Source organism: Lolium rigidum, chromosome 2 (assembly GCF_022539505.1).
Source record: "Lolium rigidum isolate FL_2022 chromosome 2, APGP_CSIRO_Lrig_0.1, whole genome shotgun sequence".
NCBI classification, from domain to species: Eukaryota; Viridiplantae; Streptophyta; class Magnoliopsida; order Poales; family Poaceae; genus Lolium; species Lolium rigidum.
The window spans coordinates 286741080-286764185 of NC_061509.1; the positions used below are offsets into that span (position 1 = coordinate 286741080).

The following is a 23106-nucleotide window of genomic DNA, read 5'->3' on the forward strand; positions in this document are numbered from 1 at the left end:
CGTGCTGTGGTTTGTTGTGACCCCTTCAGGTGCTCTCGATGCCTTGAGAACGGTCATCGGGCACGTGACTGCCGTAACGCCTGGCGTCCTCTCAGCTGGTTAGCATGCCCTATCGCGTCATTGCCCCGCCAGGAGAATGCTCCTCGTCGGGCCCAGGTTGAGGTCTCGCTCCCATCTGATGTGCCTCGTCGTAGGTCCTGGGCATCAGTGGCATCCGCTCCTGTTGGCTCTTTGGCCTCGGAGGATATGCAATCCTCTTTGGAGAAGCAAGCTAAGTTTCTTCAGGAGGCCGTTCGTCCTCTTCACGAGGCTATTGACTCCCTGCATGGTTGGATGCTAGCTATTGGGGGCTTTCTGGAGCGAGCGTAAGCAGCGTTGGGTAGGCTCTCCCGGACGCCTGCCGATCCTCTGGTTCTGCCTGATGATGGCAAAGTGGGCGCGAGCGGAGCGGGCCTTCACGACTGCTTCTCACCTCGTGCTAGGGCGAGCTCGGTGATCACTGCTCCGGTTATGCGGATCATGCCTGAGCTTGTGGAGTTGTGTGGTGGTGTGCTTACGCCTCCTTCCGTCAAGGAAGTGAGGCCCGGCTTGCACGAGTCCTCGGATGTGTATTCTCTGCCATGTCAGACGCTTGGCTTCGAGAAGTGTGGGGTCTCTCTCTCTCGCCTGAGTTTGAAAGGCAGTTGGTACCCGGAGCTGTCGTTGCTAGAGAGGTTTGCGATTTTCTCGCGACCTTGGTAGTTGCCTTCCCTGGATCCGCAATTGGTTGATGGGTGCCCCCAATGGCGTGGTCTGTTGCATTGGAGTCTCGTGTTCGAGCGTTTGTTAGTGTTGTTTTGTGGTTTCTCCGGGTGTGTTGGTTGTGTGAGTTTGGCCCAGTTGATGTAGATTTTCGCCCGGTTTTCTCCTAAAAACCGAGCACCGTCTTCTTAATTAATGAATGAGGCAAAGCTTTTGCCTCTCTTTCGAAAAAAAAGTTTTCAAAACAAACCAATAGAGCACTGTTGACTGCTCGCATGTTGTCTGCTTAGTTTATTTGAGCAGAGAAGACTTGCTTTTCCCCCAAAAAAGTGAGTTGACTGCGTCAACTCAGTTCGGTGTACCAAATAGAGCACTGTCAGACTTTAAGAACGCACAAATGCACAATGCACATTCCTCCCGAAGGCTCGCCACGAGTCAAGTCGTTTTATAATCCCACAAACGGTACGAAGATTCTGCATGGAGTAAACAAGAAGAGGAATCTAACACACTAAAAAGACGCACTAATTAAGTTGCTGAGACAGTGCAGTGGCTCTTTAGAAATCAAACGAGCCAAACGGCCACTAGACCTAGTAGCGCAAATGGTACGAAGATTTACGCATTTTGCTGCAGAATTGATTTATTCTCAAGGGCTAGGCAGATTTACTAGGAATTGCAAGTTCCATCATGTTCTACTTTATGTGTTACACAAAATACTATTTGGACTCATTTTTTGTGGTTTTTACCATGTACTACTCTACTCTTTTTCGATTTCCACCACTTGGTCATCTAATCCACCAATTAACCCGGATGATGGCAAAATAGTAGTCGAACCTCATGTAAATGCCTGAATAACGTGCAAAAATATTTAAAAACTTGAAATATCCTAAAAATTGTTCCTGGGTAGTTATGATTTTTTTGGATGCACTCCAGAATGTTATAGACTAGATTCGATATGTATCATGAATTTTTTACTTTGAAACATTTGTGTACTTATATTTTAACACAAATATTTGTATCCCACAAAACAAATCATAGAAAGATAATTACACTTACAAAATTCTGATTTTCCGTAGAAGCTTTATAGGGTGTGGTTTACCTATTCATGAATTGTTCATATATAAGTATACCCTATGAGGAATCGATAGAAAAATCATAAGTTTTGGATGAAAAATTAGTTTCCCATGATTTGTTTATTTTGTCACTAGTAGTTGGCTACATATATAGGAATTTTTTTTGTAGTAACCATTGTTGCTTCATTTAAAATTTAGTTTCAAATGCATGTGCAAACGGAAAAAAATAAATCTTGTTTGCAATTAATGTGCAGCTCTCATGCTGCACTCCATGTTGCACAAATTCACAATGTAAATCCAATTATTTTAGAAGTAATTGAGCTCTAAGTTAACTCTCATTCGAGTGAGAATTGTAGCAAAATCAAAAATAAAAATTCCATAAAATTACTTAATACTCAGAGTTTTTTTTATCAGCTATATAATGACATAGCAAAATATACTCCCTCCGTCCCATAAAAGTCATCTGAGATTTGTCAAAATTTAAATGTATCTACATACTAAATAGTGTCTAGATACATCCAGATTTTGACAAATATCAGACAACTTTCATAGGTCAGAGGGAGTACTTAATTTCAGTGGCGGAGCCACACTAGAGCAGTGTAGTCAATTGACTACACTGTTTTTAGGTTCATAGGCAAGAAATCATGCAAAAAAATAATTAAAAATCATATAAATGTATGTATTTGACTACACAAGTTTAAACTGACTACACATGATTTTTGTCCTGGCTCCGCCACTGCTTAATTTGATATCTCAGGTACATACGAGATACGTCAACGCTTTCATGGTTAGGAACTGCATGATCGCAGATAAGAATATTTTGGATGCAGAGTGGAGTTAGTACATGATTTGCAGGGGAGACCGAATTGACTCGACGCGTTCACATGTGAAAATTGCAGTACCAAACAGAGTAGTACAAAAGCAATCTATCAGTCTTTAAGAACACGCAGGACAGCTTCCTCCCGACGACTGGCCGCCAGCCAGGTCGTTTTTATAATCAGACAGCTCGCCTATACTAATAGTACTACATCGTTGTCCATTCTGCATCACAACAATCAGGATCTAGAAGAGGGAGCAAGCACACTTGCTCAGAGAGTGGAGTAGCGTCCCTGCAGTGCAGCCGGCAATGGAGCCCAGCCACGACCAGCCAGCACCTCTGCAGCCGGCAATGGCGCCCGGGCATGACACACCAGCACCTCAGCAGCCGGCAATGGAGCCCGGCCATGACGTGCAAGCACCTCAGCCGCCGGCAATGGCGCCTGGCCAGCAGCCGTGGGAGTACAGCCTGCGGAAATACCTGCTGCTGCTGGCCACCCTGGTGGTCACCGTGACGTACGACGCGGCCTTCAACCCGCCAGGGGGCGTCTGGCAGGATGGCACCCGCGACGACGTCGGCCAAGGCCAACGACTCGCCGGCGACCCCATCATCCGCGACACCCACTACCACCGCTACATCGCCTTCTTCTACTGCAACGCCACTGCATTCGCGATGTCTCTTGTGCTCATCGTCCTCATCCTCATCCTCGCCATCCGGCACGACAAAGAAAAGGAGAAGAAGGACGCCATCTGGGTCGCCTCCGACGTCGTGCTGCTGCGGGTCGTCATGGTGCTCGACCTGCTCAGCCTCGTGGGAGCCTACGCCGCGGGTACCTGCCGGGATAAGGTCTCGACCGTCTACTCCACGGTGCTGGTGGCTGCCGTCTTCATCTACATCGTGGTTATCAAGTTGCTGGACTGGTGGTTTCCAGACAACACCTCTGACTCTGGCTCTGGTTCCGGCGGCGTGACGCCCACCCCCAAACCCAGCCCCAGCTCAGGCTCTGGCGCAATGTCAGTTCCCATCGACGACTCTGACTCCGGCGTGCCTAGGGTACAAGAAAAGGAGGCCATGAAGAAGCTCAAAGCTGAAGAACGGTTCTGCAAGGTCCTTATGCTTCTGGCGACGTTCGCGGTGAGCATCACATACGTCGCTGGTTTGAGCACGCCGGGCGGCTTCTGGGATAGCACCGGGGGCAGACACCGCCCGGGCGACGCGATTCTCACGGACGACCACAGCTTGCGCCTGACAGTGTTCCTTTTATGCAACACCACGGCGTTCGTGGCATCCCTGCTTATCACCATGCTGCTCATCATCGACGGCAGGAAGCTCCGTGAGAAGATGGCCCGGTCCTTCGAGCTCTACACCTGCATAGTTGTCACGCTGGTCAGTCTCATCGCCGCCTACATCGCCGGCAGCTGCAGGCAGACTGACACCACCATCTACGTGGTCTGCCTAGTCGGCGCGGTGGTCTGCCTGGTCGGTGCCGTTCTTGCGTGCGTCCTACTCCATGGTTTCTGCACTAAAGCGTCAGAATTCTCTTCTCCCTGTTCCAGTCCAGCGCAACAAACTGATGAACAACAGCAGACTGATGAAAATGTCAGGTAATGAGCACATAGATATCCTCTTCTTCGTTGTCCCTATTTGCATTAACTTAACTAAAGTATGTTTCTTCTTTCTTTCTCTGCAATTTAAATGAACTCTGTTTCTTTTTTCTTAGCAACTGAACTGAACTCTGTTTATTCTTTCTTTGCAACTGAACTGAACTCTGTTTCTTTCTCTGAAATGAATGCAGTGCTAGGGAGGCTCTGGACAAGGCTCGCTCCCTTGTTCTACTGCTCGCCACTCTTGCCGCCACCATCACCTACTCAGCCGGGTTGAACCCGCCGGGTGGCCTTTGGCAGGATAACAGCTACGGGCACATGGCCGGCGACCCGATTCTTCTGACAACGAACGCTAGGCGGTACAGGGCCTTCTTCTATTGCAACTCGGTTGCATTTGTGGCCTCCTTGGTGGCCGTTGTCCTGGTCCAGAAGGAGCTTCTGATCAAGCACCACGTGCTGGAGGCAGCCATGATACTCGACCTGTTTGGACTCATTGGGGCATATGCCGCGGGGAGCTGCCGGGACGTGAACCACTCCATCTACGCCATGGCCTTTTCAGGCGCTGTCCTGGTCTATGTGGTGATCCATGTTGTCTTCTTCACGATGGACTACGAAGACATGGACAACGGCTACGAAGACCGGTTGCTGGAGAAGAGACGCAAAAGGTTGCTCCTGTTCGCGATCTTGGCCGCGACCATCACCTACCAAGCTGGCCTCACCCCTCCAGGCGGCTTCCTGCTCCAGGACGACAAGCTCGGGCACCACGCTGGCGACCCGGTCCTCCTCTACAACTACCCGCGCCGTTACAATGCCTTCTTCTACTGCAACTCGGTGAGCTTCATGTTGTCCATCGCCCTCATCATCCTTCTGGTGAACCGCCATCTGTACAGGCCAGCCATACGAAGTAATGCGCTGTCAGTTTGTACGGCGATGGGATTGTTCTGTTTGATGGGGGCCTATGCCGCTGGAAGCACACAGCACATCAAGACATCCATCTACATCTTTGTGTTGGTGGCCGTGGCCCTCTTTGTTGCAGCCGGACTACTGGTAATATTGTTGGTGAGGGAGATCAAGGGAAATGGCAATTCAGCAGTTGCGCCACCCAAAGAACAGGACAAAGAAGAAAGGGAGGAGGAAGAAGAAAAAAAGGAGAATAGAAATGGCAATCCAGCTGCTGCGCGATCAATAGAACAGGAGGCCCCTAAGGACGAAGAAGAACAGAGGGAGGATGCAGAAGAAAGGAAGAAGCACGCAAGGCGCAAGTACCTGATGCTGCTAGGCATCTTAGTAGCGAGCGTCGCCTACCAGGCAGGCCTGGAACCGCCTGGCGGAGCGTGGCAGAGCAGCGGCAGCGGGTACAATGCGGGCAACCCAGTGATGCACGACAACAGGAGACCCCGGTACCTTGTCTTCTTCTATAGCAACTCCTTTTCCTTCGTGGCTTCCATCGTTGTCATCATCATGCTGCTACCGCACTGGCTGCCAAACAAAAAGGAAGTGGAATGGGAAAAATGGTCGCTGAAGGTGATGAACTGGACGATAATACTTAATTTAGTGGCTCTCCTAGTGTCCTATGCAGCCGGCTCCAGCAGGGGGTGGAAGACGTCTGTGTATGTCTGCGCGCTCACCGTTGCGGTGCTGGGCTACTTTGCAATCCATAAGGCACTGTCAGTATGTTCTGATCGTCGTCACCGTAGGAGGCGCCAGAGCAGACAAGGAGATGCTCGTGTGTGATTCAACACCAGTGTGCTCTGTGGTGTAGCTCTAGTAATGTGAAGGCAGTCCACAAAGTAGTCTAAAATTCACGCTACTTTTACCTGTATCTAGATCTCTAATCAGTTTGGCACTGTCGAATCTCTACCCTGGTCTAGGCTCTAGCTAGCTCCCCCTCTTTTCAGATTTCTAGTGTAGTTGATGTAATAAGATTAACGTGCGTCCCAGTTGGAGCATGCTGACATTGTCTGTCAACTCACTGGCTGGTTTTTGTATGTATCATACCCCAATATGGTACGTGACTCTTTCTAATAGAAATTCCTGATCCTATATGCACTCTCTATCTAATCCTAAAAAGAAGCACGCTGTCTCTCATGCGAACTTGGATGGGAAGTGCATGAATTTCAATTGCATTTAGGATTTAGGAAACTGAATCACTTGTTATACTACTGAACCATATGTCACTAGGTACAGTTTGAATTTGAAGTACTCTATAATCCCAAGACATGTAATCTCAAGAGTATGGTTTAAAGTGACAAGAATTTTGAAGGAAACATACATTATATCAGGGGCGGAGGATTCCATCAGCAACGCAATCTCCCTATTGGGGCGATTCGCCGAACACCTGCAGGGCACCCTACCCAATCCCTGCAGGCGACTGATCTTGCCGTTGTCCTTCGCCCGCCACCGTTCCTAACCTTAGATACATAAGCTGAGATTAGAGGCTCGCACCATTTTGGTTGGAGAGAATTCCTCGAGCATGGGTCGCCTCGATCGGAAGCAGCTGCCATTGCCGAACCAGCTCCGCTCACCCGCTCCTTGCTGTCTTGCACACTAGGGACACCAGAAAAGCTGAAGCCCAGGCGCAGCGCACCGCTGCCTAGGTGTAGCTCTGAGTGGGCCTTCGCCGGAGAAAAGGAGCGGCTCTGCCTCGTGTTGGACGAGCGGGGGATCCTAATAATAAAAAAAAGATTGAATTCCACTTTTTTACGTTATAGTTGTACATTTGTAACACAGGTAACCTATTTAGTGGAACTTTTGTTGAATTATTAGGCAATTTTCGAGTGAGATTAATTACCGAAAGCAACATTACAGATGCACAAGCATACCTAACCATACACATCAGACTAAGCACATGCATCAGATCTGAACATGGAGCAAGTAGCAGTGCAAAGTACGAGAGGAAAAACACGTACATCGCGACCGGGAAGGTCGCACCAGCAGCACCACCATGGGAATAGCCGATGTCGCCCATGGTGTCGTCGGAGTCGTCGAGGAAGCAGTTGATCCGGCGAAGAAGAGCACGGACAGCAGCGAGCAGTCGCGCCAAGACGCTCCCCAAAAATCTTATCGCCCGCCTCCCGGTACAGGATCTCAACGGACAGGGTTTCGAAGGCCTGCTCTCCCGGACAGCTGTGCATGCAGTCGCCGGGATGGGGGAAACTAGAGAGTAGCGCAGCAAAAGGAACTTCTTCGTGAGAGAGACGAACTAGAGAGTTGATTAGATGACTAAGTGGTGGGCATTGCAACAAATTAGACCACCAACTAGTGAAAACTGCAACAACAACAAAAAATCGGGAAGGTGATGGTTTGTACAACATACAGAATAGAACATGGTGGAAGCTACAATTTTCTCCAGATTTCTTCGATCAATTGGTATCCATAGGAACGGGATTTTTGGTTGATGCTTCCTGTTTATGCTAGAGTGTGTGTGAGGAACAGAGATTTTTGGTATCCATAGGAACGGGATTTTTGGTTGATGCGTCCTGTTTATGCTAGAGTTTATGCTTGGTGCTGTATACTTCGCCTGATTTGACCATACGGCGGAAAGGTTGTACTATATCTCAGTGTTCAACAGCTCATGCCATTCTACTCTTCTACTATAGAGTAGCAGTAAAACAGGTTAGACACAAATAAATGCATCAGTATGTGTATGTCTGCACTATGAAGTTAACAAAAAAAAAAGACACATACATAGCCAAAAACTTATGATCTAACATGAACTTAGATGATTAAGCAACAAATGCCCCTTATCTTTAATCAGAACACACAGCACGTGAGATTTTGATCATCCGCCTCCTGGGAGTCTGGCTGGGACACACACAAAAAACTGAACGGTATATCTATCGGAACAGCCTACGTCAGGGTGGCTACGTCATCCATTTCTTTCGCATTTCTCGCTGTGTCAGGGCCGTGAACTGTTGGCTTAGTTGACTTCTAGTATGGGTCCATTTAAAAGAACAGTTTCTCAAATTTATCTAGATAAGGTGTGTAATCTACATCTAGAAAAAATTAAGCAACTTATTTTAGGACAGAGGGAGTAGTATTCAACATTGTTTTGTTATGGTTTAGTCTGACAATTTAAGTTTGCCTCCGCTTAGGTCTACTGACTACCACTAAATATTTCCTCAAGCAAAAGTCTCGCAAATGATTCTTGCCACAATATTATTGCCGCAAAAGAATAAAGTTGTGATGCTAACAATCAGATATGGCCTTTGGAAAAACAAATCTTTGAGCTGCACATAAATCTCAATATGAATTTAGAAGGAAACAAGTTAGTTGCTTTTTCACTGCACATAAATCTCAATATTATACCCTTGATTTTGAGCGTGGAGGTAAAATAAAAGGGTGCGCATAAAGTTGAGTTGATTGAGAATTAGCTTAACTCAGTTGAGTGATGACATCCGAAAATTTTACACTACATGAATATTTTGTGTACTTCATGAATTTTCTTTTACCGAATGGACATTTTTGTTTTAAATTGCAACCCATGCATGTACAAACGGAAAACAAATCTTGTTTACAATTCATGTGCAGCTCTCTTGCTGCACTCCATGCTGCACAAATTTACAATGTGAATCCAACTATTCTAGAACTAATTGAGCTCTAACTTAAATTTCAATTCTAGAACTAATTGAGTATTTAATACTCAGAGTTTTTTATCAGCTATGTAATGAGATAGCTAAATATACTTAATTTGATATCTCAGGTAAATACAAGGTACATCAACACTTTCATGATTATGAACTACATGATCGCGCATGACAATATTTTGAGTGTAGAGTACATGATTTGCAGAGGAGAAAAGACTTGCTTGTCCCCGAAGGGCGAAGACCCAGTTGACTCGGTGCGTTCACATGTTAGAATTGCAGTACCAAACAGAGTACAGAAGCAGTCTATCAGACTTTAAGAACACGCAGGGCAGCTTCCTCCCGACGAGGCGACGACTCGCTGCGAGTCAAGGTGTTTCTATAATCAGACAACTCACCTATACCATCGTTGTCATTGGCGATTCAGGAATCTGGATCACAACAATCTAGAAGAGGGAGCAAGCACCTCTGCAGCTAGCAATGGAGCCCGCCTACGGCCAGCCAGCACCTCTGCAGCCGGCAATAGAGCCCTGCCACGGCCAGCCAGCACCTCTGCGGCCGGCAATGGTGTCCGGGCATGACGCGCCAGCACCTCAGCAGCCGGTAATGGAGAAGCCGGCAGTGGCGTCCGTGCAGCAGCCGTGGGAGTACAACCTGCGGAAGTACCTGCTGCTGCTGGCCACCCTGGTGGCCACCGTGACATACGACGCGGGCTTCAACCCGCCGGGGGGCGTCTGGCAGGAGGGCGCCCGCGACGACGCCAGCCAAGGTCAACGACTCGCCGGCGACCCCGTCATCCGCGACACCCACTACGGCCGGTACCTCGCCTTCTTCTACTGCAATGCCACCGCGTTCGCCGCCTCGCTTGTGGTCATCGTCCTCATCCTCATCCTCGCCGTCCGGCACGACAAGGTGAAGGAGAAGAAGGGCGTCACCTGGGTCGTCTCCGACGTCGTGCTGCTGCGGCTTTTCATGTTGCTCGACCTGCTCAGCCTCATGGGCGCCTACGCCGCCGGCACCTGCCGGGACAAGGTCTCCACTGTTTACTCCGTCCTGCTGGTTGCCGTCGTCTTCCTCTACATCGTGATTACCAAGTTGCTGGACTGGTGGTTTCCACGCAAAACCTCCAACTCCGGCTCCGGCGGGGCGATGCCTCGAGGTCCCATCGGCGTCCCCCACCCTGACTCCGGCAGCGTGCCCAAGATCGAAGAAAAGAAGGAGCAGAAAGCCCAAGAACGGCTCCGCAAGGTCGTGATGCTTCTCGCGACGTTCGCGGTGAGCATCACCTACGTGGCCGGGCTGAGCACGCCGGGTGGCTTCTGGGACAGCACCGGGGGCAGCCACCGGCCAGGTGACGCCATCCTCAAGGAGCACCACAGCCTGCGCCTGACGGTGTTCCTGCTCTGCAACACCACGGCGTTTGTGGCGTCCCTGTTCATCATCATGCTGCTCATCATCAACGTCAAAAAGCTGCACAAGAAGACAGCCCGGTCTCTTCAGTTTTCCCTCTACCTGTGCATTGTCGTCGCGTTGGTCGGCCTCGTCGTCGCATACGCCGCCGGCAGCTGCAGGCACACCGACACCACTGTCTATGTACTCAGCCTGGTTGGCGCCGTTGTGGCATTCATCCTACTCCTGATCCTCTATGCTTACTTCACTTCACCGTCAAAACCCTTGCCTCCCTGTTCCAGTCCATTGCAGCAAAAAGATGAAAATCAAAATCAGGAGACTGACGATAATGTCAGGTATTGAGCACATACATATCCTCTTCATCGTTTCTTCTGTATCTTTCTTTATTTCTCTACATATCCTCTGTTTATTTTTTCTCTGCAATTGAACTCTGTTTATTCTTTCTGTGCAACTTAACTGAACTCTGTTTCATTTTTCTCTACAACTGAACTGAGCTATGTTTCTTCTTTCTGGGCAATGAATGGATGCAGCTCTAGGGAGGCGCTGGACAAGGCTCGCTCTCTTGTTCTACTGCTCGCCACTCTTGCAGCCACCATCACCTACACAGCGGGGTTGAACCCGCCGGGTGGCCTTTGGCAGGATAACGGTGACGGGCACATGGCTGGCGACCCGATCCTTCTCACGACGGATGCTAGGCGGTACAGGATCTTCTTCTATTGCAACTCGGTTGCCTTGGTGGCCTCCTTGGTGGCCATCGTACTGGTCCAGACGGAACGTCTGGTCAAGCACCACGTGCTGGAGGCAGCCATGATATTCGACCTGTTTGGCCTCATCGGTGCGTATGCCGCGGGAAGCTGCCGGGACGTGAACCACTCCATCTACGCCATGGCCTTGGCAGGCGCCGTTCTGGTCTATGTGGTGATCCATGTCATCTTCCTCACGCTGGATCACAAGGACAAGAAAGACGATGCCAAAGATCGTTTGTTGGAGAAGAGGCGCAAAAGATTGCTCCTCTTCGCGATCTTGGCCGCGACCATCACCTACCAAGCTGGCCTCACCCCTCCAGGCGGCTTCCTGCTCCAGGATGACGAGCTCGGGCACCATGCTGGCGACCCGGTCCTCCTGTACAACTACCCGCGCCGCTACAATGCCTTCTTTTACTGCAACTCGGTGAGCTTCATGTTGTCCATCTCCCTCATCCTCCTCCTGGTGAACCCCAACCTGTACAGGCCAGCCATACGAAGCAACGCACTGTCTGTTTGTACGGCGGTGGGCTTGTTTTGTTTGATGGGGGCCTACGCCGCCGGAAGCACGCAACACCTCAAGACATCCATCTACATCTTCGTGTTGGTGGCCGTGGTCCTCTTTGTTGCAGCCGGGCTGCTTCTAGTATTTTTGATAAAGGAGATCAATGGAAATGGCAATTCGGCAGCTGTGCCACCCATAGAACAAGATGAAGAACAAAAGAATTTTTTGATGAAGGAGATCAATGGAAATGGCAACTCGGCAGCTGTGCCACCCATAGAACAAGATGAAGAACAAAAGAAGAAGGAGGCAGATGAAAGGAAGGAGAGTGAAGAAGAAAGGAAAAAGCACGTGAGGCGCAAGTACCTAATGCTGCTAGGCATCTTGGTGGCGAGCGTAACCTACCAGGCCGGCCTGGAACCGCCCGGCGGAGCGTGGCAGAGCAGCATCAACGGGTACGAGGCGGGCGACCCAGTGATGCACGACAATAGGAGGCCCCGGTACCTTGCCTTCTTCTACAGCAACTCTGTTTCCTTCGTGGCTTCCATTGTTGTCATCATCATGATGCTACCGCACTGGCTGCCAAACAACAAGGGAGAAGAATGGGAAGAATGGTCGCTCAGCGTGATGAACTGGACGATCATACTTGATTTGGTGGCTCTCCTAGGGTCCTATGCAGCCGGCTCCAACAGGGGGTGGAAGACGTCTGTGTATGTCTTCACGCTCATCGGTGCCGTGCTGGGCTACTTTGTAATCCATATGACACTGTCATCCTGGTTTGATAGTCGTCGGCGTAAGAAGAATCAGAGCAGCCAAGCTCCAGTGTGATTCAACATGATTGTCTTCTGTAGTTGTGGCTCTTGTAATGTCAGGACAGTCCACAAAGTTGTCCAAGATTCAGGGCAATGGATCGTCTATCTATCATTACCTGTCTTTAGATCTCTAATCAGCTTGGCTCTGTCCAACAGTAGTATTTACCCTGCTCTAGGCTCTAGCTAGTTCCCCCTCTTTTCAGATTCCTAGTGTAGTTGATATAATCAGATTAATGTGCATCCCAGTTGGAGCATGCTGACATTGTTTTTGGACTCACTGGGTGGTGTTTGTAATGTATGTATCTTAATCCAATGAATATGGAAGGTGGCGTTTGTTTACAGTTTCCTGATCCTATATGCACTCTCTGTCTAATCCTAAAAAGAAGCACTCTGTCTCTCATAAGAACTTGGATGGGAAGTGCATGAATTCCAATTGCATTATCATTTAGGAAACTGAAGCCCTAGTTATACTACTAGAACATATGTCACTAGGTAGATTTCTAGTGTAGTTGATGTAATCAGATTAACGTGTATCCCAGTTGGAGCATGCTGACATTGTTTGTGGACTCACTGGGTGGTGTTTGTATGTAATAAATCCAACGAATATGGTAGGTGAGGCTTTCTTATACAGTTTACTGATCATATATGCACTCTCTATCTATTCCTAAAAAAAGCATGTTGTCTCTCATAAGAACTTGGATGGGAAGTGCATGAACTACAATTGCATTATCATTTAGGAAACTGAAGCACTCGTTATACTACTGGAACATACAGTCTGAATTTGCAGTGCTGTGTAATCCTAAGGACGCTTATTCCACACCATGTAATCCTAAGAGTACGGTTTGAATAGACAAGAAATTTGCAGTACTGATCGATAGGAAACATACATTGAATCAGGGGAGCCGGATTCCATCAGCAACGCAATCTTTCTGGGGCAATTCGCCGAACACCTGAAGCGCACCGATCCCTGCAGGCGACTGAGCTGGCCTCTGTCCCTCGTCCGCCGGCGTATGACCGTTGATTCATCCACTGGTATCACAGGCTCCCACCATTTTGGTTGGAGAGAATTCCTCGAGCGTGGATCACCTCGATCGGAAGCAGTTGCTCCACGCGACTGGATGGTGCGCGAATGCAGCTGGCATAGCCAAACCAGCCCGCTCAGTTGCCCCTTGCGGTATTCCACACGAGGGACACCGGAAGGCCAGGCGCAGCCGCTGCCCAGGTATAGGTCGGAGCGGGCCATCGCCGGCGATCGCCGGAGACAAGGAGCGGCTCTGTATCCTGTGGACGAGCGGTAGAATTGTAATTGTAAGAAAAAAAAAAGTCCTGCCTGGAGCGGTATATTTCGCAGAAATGAAAATAAAATAGCATCGGCCCAGTCCGAGCACGGCCCAGCTTGGCCCACCAAGACGCCACTCACGCCGCGAGACAAGGGTTTTGCTTGTCCGTCACCTCGCCGCGGAGGTTTCTCCGCCGAATCCAACCATTGGTCGCCGCCGTCTCCGCCCATTTCTTCCCTCCTCGAGCGCCGCCTCTTTCCTTGGTCGCCGCTTCCTCCGAGGTAAGGATTCGGGTCCATTCATTCCTTTCCCTCCTCGAGCGATTCTTCCACTTAGATTCCGTTCTGCTGTACTGTCTAGATCGACTTTATTGTTGCACTTTGTTCTGCTAATGGAATTAGCCCATGGGAGCAAGTTTCTAGATCCACGGAGCTGTGGTGGCTACACCCCAGAACATCGTTGGATTCAAACACTGGAACCCAAAAAACGTTGACCAACGGGGGAATGATCCCTCCCTTGGCTATACGTTGTTAGGTAGGATGAGACTCTCCCGGCGGATGGACGCTAGGATGATAACCCGGTTTAAAGTTCGCCCCTCCCTGCGAAATTACCGCGAGATGGGGATTCGAACCCAGGTGGGCTGGCTGCGCACTCGCTTGCCTTGCCACTGAGCTAGAACTCAGTTCTCAAAAACTGGAACCCTAAAGATGTGTAGTGGAACTGTAAATTGCCAGGAGTGGTACTACGCCAAGGGTGCACCTTTTTTGAATCTCTGAACACATACTTCGTATTTGTGAGGATGACCAATGGACGTACCTAGTGCTGAGAGCTCCCGCACTGTGCGGGGTCTGGGGAAGGTGTTAGTGGCAAGCCTTACCCTCACGAAGTGCAATGTGAGGAGACCGCGACTCGAACCTGGGACCTCTCGGTCACAGGCGGTGAGGCTCTACCGCTGCACCAGGCCCGCCCTTCTGAGGATGACCAATGCTCTGACAAAAATCCAAGCAGTATATTGTAGCTTCTTTTATGTAGACTTGTTAGAAAATCTCGTGTAACTTTTAGTCATTTAGTGTACAGAACAGAAATGGATGCTATTACACCTGTAGATTGAAGGAATGGTGGCGAACTGTTATGGTATTGTTTATTGATCTGGCTCCTCAGGGGTTCCAACACTATTTTATTCAACCAGGCAATCACCAAAATACTGTTTTTTTTTTCAACCACGATTTAAGGGCTGAATATGTCGCATTAAAGCTCTATATTATAAAACGTATTTCGGGCACGTACTTGCAACCGTGCGCATATCTGAGGTGACAAGCTAAAATCCAGTGGTGCTGAAAATAATTAGTACTGAGGCTGCTGAATGCAGATTAATGCTTTGTGATTTAAATACTCATCTTTGGTGTCTATGTGTCTCTAATAGAGACTCTATGAATTTTTTTAGTCCTACCCTTGCATTTCGCATGCCGCAGAGACTTTGTAACTGTGCAGTGAACATTGTACAGTGCACAAGCTAGGAAGTTCCTGTAAAGCGATTAGGGGAGATGGCGGAACTAAAATTCCTGGCACCGATCTCAAGCAACAATCCAATGGCATAGAGCCACCGCTCTATGGTTCCGCGAAACTGTATCTATTGCCCATTGTGTATGAAACTGGAACCTGTGTGAAAAGCTAGAGGGTATCTTGGTTTAATCAGTAAAGTTCGTTCTGGAGTGTCTAGGAACAGTCTGATTGGTTAGGTACTTCCAGATATGAGTTCATTTCAGCAGTGAATGTTAAATTATCTTGTGGGATTGTAGTTCTAATTGGTGTATTTGTAGATTATCCTCACACCCAGCAGAAATTTCATATTATTTGTGATATGGATACAAATAATAGGCTGCTATCGATTAACGCTCATTGTGAAGATAAGCACATAAATCTTTCAACTAATATAAATAGGTGTAATGTTTCATTAATCTTTCCTTCTACATTTTTTCATACAGCTATAACCTGATTATTTTGATATGTTGCATCCTGATCATTGAATCTTTGGTGCAGCACCTGCTGAGCTTTGAATTACCCAAGTTGTGCACCTGAGATACTTGATGGAGGGTCTCCCAGAGCTACTGATTGCAGAGATTGTCAAGAGGATCACCAGTACAACTGATCGTAGTTCTCTTTCCCTCGTGTCAAAGCAGCTCTACACCATCGAGGCGGAGCACAGGGATGCTATCCGCGTTGGCTGTGGACTTGACCCTACAACAGAAGCCTTGACATCTCTGTTCTCCCGGTTCCCCAATTTGTGGAAAGTAGAGATCAATTACTCTGGTTGGACACCCAGTCACGGGGACCAGCTGGACAACCAAGGCCTCCATGTTCTATCATCTCACTGCCCCTTGCTATCTGATCTCACTTTAAGCAACTGCTTGTACATTGATGACACCGGTCTCGGCTACGTATCATCATACTGCAAAAAGTTGAGGTCCCTCAGGCTGAACTATGCACCAGAAATAACTTCTATTGGGCTTTCTCAGGTGGCGGTTAGTTGCAGGTATCTTTCTGTTCTGCACCTTGTGGGCTGTACGGCAGTAGACAATGTAGAGTGGCTGGAGTACCTTGGGAGATATGGATCATTGGAAGAACTTGTTGTAAAGGATTGCAATGGAATCAACCAGTATGACCTCCTAAAATTTGGTCCAGGATGGGTGAATCTCCAAAAGTTTGAGTTTGAGATTAATGGAAACTACTGGATGGGTGCGGTCCAGGATCCTGCATACAAGGTTGGCTATCCGTATAGATATGACATCTGCTGCGATAATCTGAAGGATCTTAGGTTGGCTCATATTGTAACCATGCCAGAAATTGGACTTCGTTTTCTCCTAGGGAAGTGCAAAGCATTGGAGACACTCTACCTGGAATATGTTATTGGTCTAGATGAGAGTGAGATGATTGCACTATTCCAGAGGTGTAGCAACCTTAATACCTTATCACTTCGGTTCATGCCTCTGCGATGTGGTTATGATTTTAGGACACCACTGACTGATGACAGCCTCAAGGCGCTAGCTCTCAGCTGCCCTATGCTTCAAGCTGTTGAGCTCACCTTCACATTTATCAATCCCATTTACCCAACTGAAATAGGCTTCACGCAAAAGGGTATTGTGACGCTCATCCAATCCTGTCCGATTCGTGCCCTTGTGCTCAATGGTGCCATCATATTTGATGACGAGGGGATGAAGGGCATCTCATCCACACAGTTCCTAGAGACACTCGAGCTCGTGGATTGCGAGTCCATAACTGATGCTGGGATGAATTTCATTGTCCAGGCTCCTTGTTTGAGTAGTCTCACACTCCGGGAATGTAAGAATGTGACTGATGCTGGAATGGCTGCGCTGGTAAGTTCACAGAAGCTGGAGTCTCTGACCGTGATTGGCTGCTGTCAGATCTCCCAGGAGGGTGTGCGAGGGGCTGCCAAAACAGTTCGCTTTTCTGCGCAGATTGAAAGCCACGACAGTCTGAAAGGAATGAACATGCACCGCAATGGACGCCAGTCGACCTTGAAGGCGATCTTTGGCTGTTAACTCATATTACTATATTAGCAGAGTTTAAACTGCAACACTTCGAGTCGAAAGTAATTCAGAGGACAGATGCACCTGCGATTTCCGTCCGAGAAGTTCCAATGACTTCAGATGTTCTAAACTTGTTTGGGTAATGTGGGATTTTCTTTTTGAGGAATTTGACAGAACTCCTATGTATTGTGACAGTCGTTTCGATCTGTAGTATCTTTGCGTTGTTTCCAGTTTTAAGGTTTTCTTCCTTTGGTTGAGACGTCTAACCATGCCACCCTTATATTTTTATAACTGCGTGGGTGTTTTGATTTGAAATTTTTTGGCCCAGGATGGGTGAATCTCCAAAAGTTTGAATTTGTGATTCGTGGATATTACAGGATGATGACTGGGGTTTTTGATCCCGCGTACAAGGCTCGCTACCCTTATAGATATGACATCTGCTGCGATAATTTGAAGGATCTTAGGTTGGCTCATATTATAACCGTGCCAGAATTGGACTTCGTTTTCTCCTGGGGAAGTGCAAAGAATTGGAGACACTTTACCTGGAGTATGTTATCGGCCTACATGAGAGTGAGATGATTGCACTATTCCATATCACTTCGGCTCAGTCCTCAGCGGTGTGGTTTCAAATTAAAAACACAACTGACCGATGATAGCCTCAAGGCCCTAGCTCTAGCTGCCCTATGCGTTGAACTCGCCTTCACATTTTGCTCTTCCAATCGGTCAGATCAAATAGGCTTCACACAAAAGGGTATTGCGGCGCTCATCCAGTCTTGTCCGATCCGCACTCTTGTGCTAAACGATGCCAGCATTTTGCATGATGAGGGAATGAAGGGCCTGTCATCCTGCAGACACTCGAGCTCGTGCGTTGCAGGTCTATAACTTATACCGGGATGGATTCATTATTCAAGCTCCTTGCCTAAGTAGCCTACGCTCCGCAAAGGGTGTCAGGTTATTTTGGTTGCTTGCACAAAAGCTGTCACTGAGCACTGAAGACTGAGAGGGGAAGTCTGCATACGGCTGTTTCTGCATTACATGAGAATTTTCTGAATAGGGAGATGAACAAATTAGACAAAAGAACCGAACAGAACTGTGGTGTTCTTTGCTAGAACGGAGCAACACGTCACATGTGCACATACGGTAATATATCAGTGTTAGTTTGTTACATGAAAGGACAGTTCTGTCGAACAACGGCAGAGAAAATACAGCATCTCAGCCTGTTGCTTGATGTATTCCAGTGTAGTGTAAAAAAAGGCATGCCAGTCGTTCGATAGCTGACCGGGAGGGCTAGGCTATGTATGCACTACCATCCTGCTCACCCCAGTGAGCGTATTCATGTCAGACCAACATGCATTACACAGAAGAACCAGTGAGCTGCCATTTGAGATGTTAAACTTCCTGGCACATCAGCAGCAGATCAGCTAAGGGAATGGTCAATGACCGACCGTTTGAGATTAAACTTCATGCCGGGGGATGGTAGCACTTCAGGTTCCCATATCAGGATTTCATTCACAAGAGAACTCTTCATGTAGAGAAGATCTGACAGATGATCAGACAGATACATGCTGATGTACAACATTTCTAACACGAGGGAATCGATCAGCCCAGCGCTTGTAGCCTGCAACCAGTACAAAAGCAAAAGTTAGATAATGATGTTTCAGGTCACACACTGAATGAGAGCCATGTTTCCTTCCTCTTCATTTGTAGGATCTTACACTTACCTGATACGATTATTTGTTTTTGGTTCAACTGTTCCATATCGCCGTCAGGGATATCCTGTAGGACAATACAGTAAGCCATCATCAAGCAAACACACCCAGAATTGAAGAAAAAGAGGGGAAACACATGCTGATGCTGCGGGATATAAAACCCATTGCAGAGAAGAACCTTTGTGAGCAAATAATGTCACTAAAGAGATGCAGCCATAATTACCTGATGCAAGCTTCTGACAATGAGGTCAGACAAACTCCCAAGGGTCTTGGGGTCAAAATCAGAGCAGCTCAAGAGGAACTCTTCTGATGTCAACTCCATCACCATCGTGCACAAGCTGCAGGCTGTCATGATGACTGATGAAGCATCAGTTGTTCCTATAAGCAATCACACATATTCCTAGTTATTGATCATTGCTCATTCAAGAAAAAAAAGTTACTGATCAGCTCACATTTAACAAAAAGAGAGTTACTGATCCGCACATGAAGATAATCAACAGAAAAATGATCGTTAATATTGAATAGCATGAAACTTAGGTACCCTGCTTTACGAGTATGCGAGATTGCCAGGTAACTGACAATAGGCAGAGATTCAAGCAGCTATAGAATTCTTGCCATGACCATGGTTCAGAAACCAGTGCTGGGCATTGCTGAAAATTGCTCCATATTCATGTTTTAAAGATAGGATTGTAGGACTGGTTTATGACCTAAATGACATAGAACCCCTTTCTTAACCTCCAGCGATGCTGAATATTGGTAAAAAGATTTGTCACTGTCTACTAAATTAAGTAAAATGGTTGCGAGAATCAAACATTGAGAAATGGCTACCACTGAGAGCCACACTACAAACAATACATACATTTATTTATTTCAGCTTCTGTAAAGAAATTAGGAGCAGAATATACCAGCCCATGTAATAAGTGCTTGCAGGAGACAGATGAAACAAGGCTCCATTTGAATATGGGAACTCTTCCTCTACATAAGTAGCATTAGGCTATTAGGATTATCTCATGGTAGGAAAAAAACTGTTTCGAACAATTTAGGTACTTACATTTGACATAATGTTTATGATAGTATCGCACGCCAAAAAGATGCTGCCATTGTCGACCATCATTCCATTCTGCTCTGTCATTTTAATTAGGCAGTCTATAACCTGTAGGCAGAAAAACAGCCATATCAGCTGCACGTCCAAAGCCAAACTGAACAACAAATGGCAACTCCATTATGCCAAATTTATGTTCTAGTAGTTGGCATTGGCAAATCACAATGCTACCATTTTATTTCCATGCACACTTCAAATTGTACACCTAGCATCAAATGTGATTGGCACCTAGACAGAACTAGTAAAGTTATGCGACAACACCCTATAACTTAAGCATCCCTGCGACAAGACAAAATAAACTTCGTATGAACAGTGAATATTAGCTCTTGCTAGCAAGCCCGTGTGCATGGGGGAGGTTGGCCTACTAGTCAGTTGTGAAATACCACAGATTTGTGTCTGCATGAACACATTTGTGTAAACTACAAAACTTGAAAACCAGAAAGATACCCAAAATTCAGAAAAGATTCAAATTGATTGTTATTTTCAAACTGGAAACTGGGTTTTCTGATGAACTAGTATAACCAGCATTTAAATTATTTCAAGGAAAGAGAGACAAGGGAGTCACAACTCTTATATAGTTTATTTATACCAAACATGCTCACTTACTGCTTTATGGCCTCCAAACGACATCAAAGTTCTGCATCCATCAGCTGTCGTTGTTATTTGGGATAGCATTGGAAGCATGAAGCGAACGGAATAGAAGGGCCTGTATGCAAGAATGTACTTGGTACCATCAATATACTGCATTACAAAGAAGATACTAAGTGATCTATATCTACTGAGCACAAAATGGCTAAGAACTACCTTGATTCATCTTGACCTTCAATAGAAAATATAAATTCCAGTAGACGTCCAGTCTTCTCTTGGCAGGCATATGGCGTCTCTGCCAGATAGCTGCAACAGAGTAGCACACAAATGTACTTCTATTCAAGGACGATTACAGGGGACTTTGAAACCCTTAAATCCTACAGTAACGTTGTTTCGCAGCTATTTAAATGATGTGCATAGAGAAATATAAAGTGGCTAAAGTGCGCATGATTTTTGTTTGTAATGGTCAAAAGTAGTAACTCACATTGCCAATCGCATCGAACTAAGTACAAGCGGGAGGAGGAACTAGTATTTAGAGATGGGAGTATTGGACGACTAAAGGACCCTTAACATACTGCTAGTTTATCATATCTACAAGGAGCAATTCTTTAACAACAAAAAGTGCACGCAAATTCCAGAGGTAAGAGACAATAACAAGAGCAGTAGCACACCTTCCCACTATTCTCACAGCTGCCAAAAGATCATCACCTTTCCTCTGCCCGTGATCCTGACATGTTTCGTTCTGTAAGATATCTTCCAATACTAAATATTCATATCATCAGAGGATTATTAAAATATGTACCTTTGCATCCTGCAGGAAGTCCAACACTAGACTGCTTGTCTCATTTAATCCTTTAATTGCCTGTATTATTGTCCTTTCATGGATAGTTTGACTTGGTTCACCTGCATACGGTTAAAATAATTTTCAAAGAATAATGACAAATTTCCATCAAAGATAGAAAAAAAGGTGACACTGAAGGTTATAAAATAGAAATAAAAGGGGAAATGAAAACATTCTACAAAAACATTCCAGCGCATGGAACCAAAAATAGTCAAGGAAATGGTACATACCTTCACCACCGCTAGCATCTGATATCATTTTGATTATTCTTTCTATCAGTGAAAACAATATAGCCAGATTTCTTTGTTTCTGGCTGATGGCACCATCTATCTGAGAACTTTCTGATGACTCATACTTTGAAAAGGCAAGTTCATTTAGAAGGACAGCCACTTCAACTCTTGCAGATTCTAGGACAAGCAGCACAAATCTACAGAAATCACAAGTTGTTATACAAAATGAAAAAGATACATCCAACAAGATGCAGGAGATGATGTGAAACGTACTTGTCGACGGACATAACATTCTTGTTATCCAGGATTTTATGATCATCTGACAACCAACTCTCACCTAGTATAGACATCATGCACTCCGCCAAAAGAAGAGCTTGCAGCTTTTCGGAGGATACTGAACAGTGGATAAATATTTAGTACTATCGCGACCATCTCAAAAAGGAAGGGAATTACTAACACTACCCTACAGTATTTCTTCTCAAAGTACGTTCTACCTCCTTTTAGTTGGCAGATACTAAAGTTTTGTTGCCCCAAACAATCTACACTGACTGCCCAGCAGCTAAACCAAATGTAAAGCCTACTGACACAAGAAACAAAATGCTACACTCCTATTATTAAAAACAAGGTATTGATAGATCTAAGCACGTCTCAAGTTATATTTTTAGCAAAGCAACAAATATTAGCACTTTCATCCTGGGTAAATAAATAAATGCAGCTAATTCTCAAACCTTGATGTAAAGTCTATGTTATCAACTTGACCAATGAAATGACGAATTATAACTTCACAGTAATAATAGCAAACATTTGATGCATCATTTTATATATGAAGCATGCACATACCAACACGGTTTTGAAGAACGTCTATAATTCCACCACGGATATGAGATTCCCAGATTGTGGACGGCATTGATCTCAAAGCACCATGAAGTGGCTTTAGTGTTCCAAAAAATACAAACAAGGAGTTAAACTGAAATCTCCACGGTACTACTAATAAAACAGATGGGAGGGGAAAAAGGTTACTCTTACAGATTCTTTTTTGGAAAGAAGGGTGGTAAGCATGTGCAGCGATTCAAATTTAATTGCGGTATGAAGAACATTGAAAGGCACAGCAAGAGAAGCAACCTGAATGACAATAGAAATCGTAGATAAAACCATCAAATTAGCAATGCTGATATATGAAGGGTAGACATTTTCAGGCAAAACAATCCAGTGTGCCATACTGCCATCCATACCATGCTCGCCATGCCTTGCAGCCTCTCCACACTCATGTTGTCTGCTCTGAGTTTATGAACAAGTAACTGCATTAGATGAGTGGCAAGCTCTAAGCACCTTGAACCTACAAATGGAACAATGGAGCAACGCTATAAGAATTCAACCTAACTCTGGAAAATATAATGTGTTGCTGATTGGTAACACTAAACAGAATCCATGAATCAACTTATATAAATACTTCTAACTTGGAAACCTATTCAATGTACCTACGTTGCACTTTCAAAGCAGAGTATGCAAGTAACCGTCAGACGCCC

The 23106-nt window shown here is 46.3% G+C and overlaps 4 protein-coding genes across 4 annotated transcripts; 3 read left to right on the forward strand and 1 right to left on the reverse strand.

Annotated features, from left to right (window-relative positions):
• The first annotated feature begins 2937 nt into the window (after positions 1 to 2937).
• LOC124691106 lies at positions 2938 to 5966 on the forward strand. The gene is made up of 2 exons (XM_047224386.1): positions 2938 to 4232; positions 4424 to 5966. Exons 1-2 carry the CDS (start codon positions 2938 to 2940, stop codon positions 5964 to 5966), a joined length of 2838 nt encoding a protein of 945 aa, XP_047080342.1.
• A 3329-nt stretch (positions 5967 to 9295) lies between these two features.
• Positions 9296 to 12429, forward strand: LOC124691107. Its single transcript, XM_047224387.1, has 3 exons — positions 9296 to 10560; positions 10756 to 11645; positions 11736 to 12429. The coding sequence occupies exons 1-3, from the start codon at positions 9296 to 9298 to the stop codon at positions 12296 to 12298; spliced, it is 2718 nt and encodes a 905-aa protein (XP_047080343.1). The 3' UTR covers positions 12299 to 12429.
• A 3220-nt stretch (positions 12430 to 15649) lies between these two features.
• On the forward strand, positions 15650 to 17122 carry LOC124691108 (F-box/LRR-repeat protein 14-like). Its single transcript, XM_047224388.1, has one exon. It carries the CDS (start codon positions 15650 to 15652, stop codon positions 17120 to 17122), a length of 1473 nt encoding a protein of 490 aa, XP_047080344.1.
• Positions 17123 to 18397: 1275 nt separating this feature from the next.
• Positions 18398 to 22806, reverse strand: LOC124691109. The gene is made up of 14 exons (XM_047224389.1): positions 22801 to 22806; positions 22607 to 22702; positions 22421 to 22511; positions 21854 to 21974; positions 21581 to 21777; positions 21312 to 21412; positions 21181 to 21236; positions 20726 to 20815; positions 20528 to 20627; positions 19871 to 19972; positions 19725 to 19794; positions 19043 to 19197; positions 18832 to 18886; positions 18398 to 18728 (listed from the first exon to the last, which is right to left on the reverse strand). Exons 1-14 carry the CDS (start codon positions 22804 to 22806, stop codon positions 18661 to 18663), a joined length of 1308 nt encoding a protein of 435 aa, XP_047080345.1. The 3' UTR covers positions 18398 to 18660.
• Between the last annotated feature and the right edge of the window lie 300 nt (positions 22807 to 23106).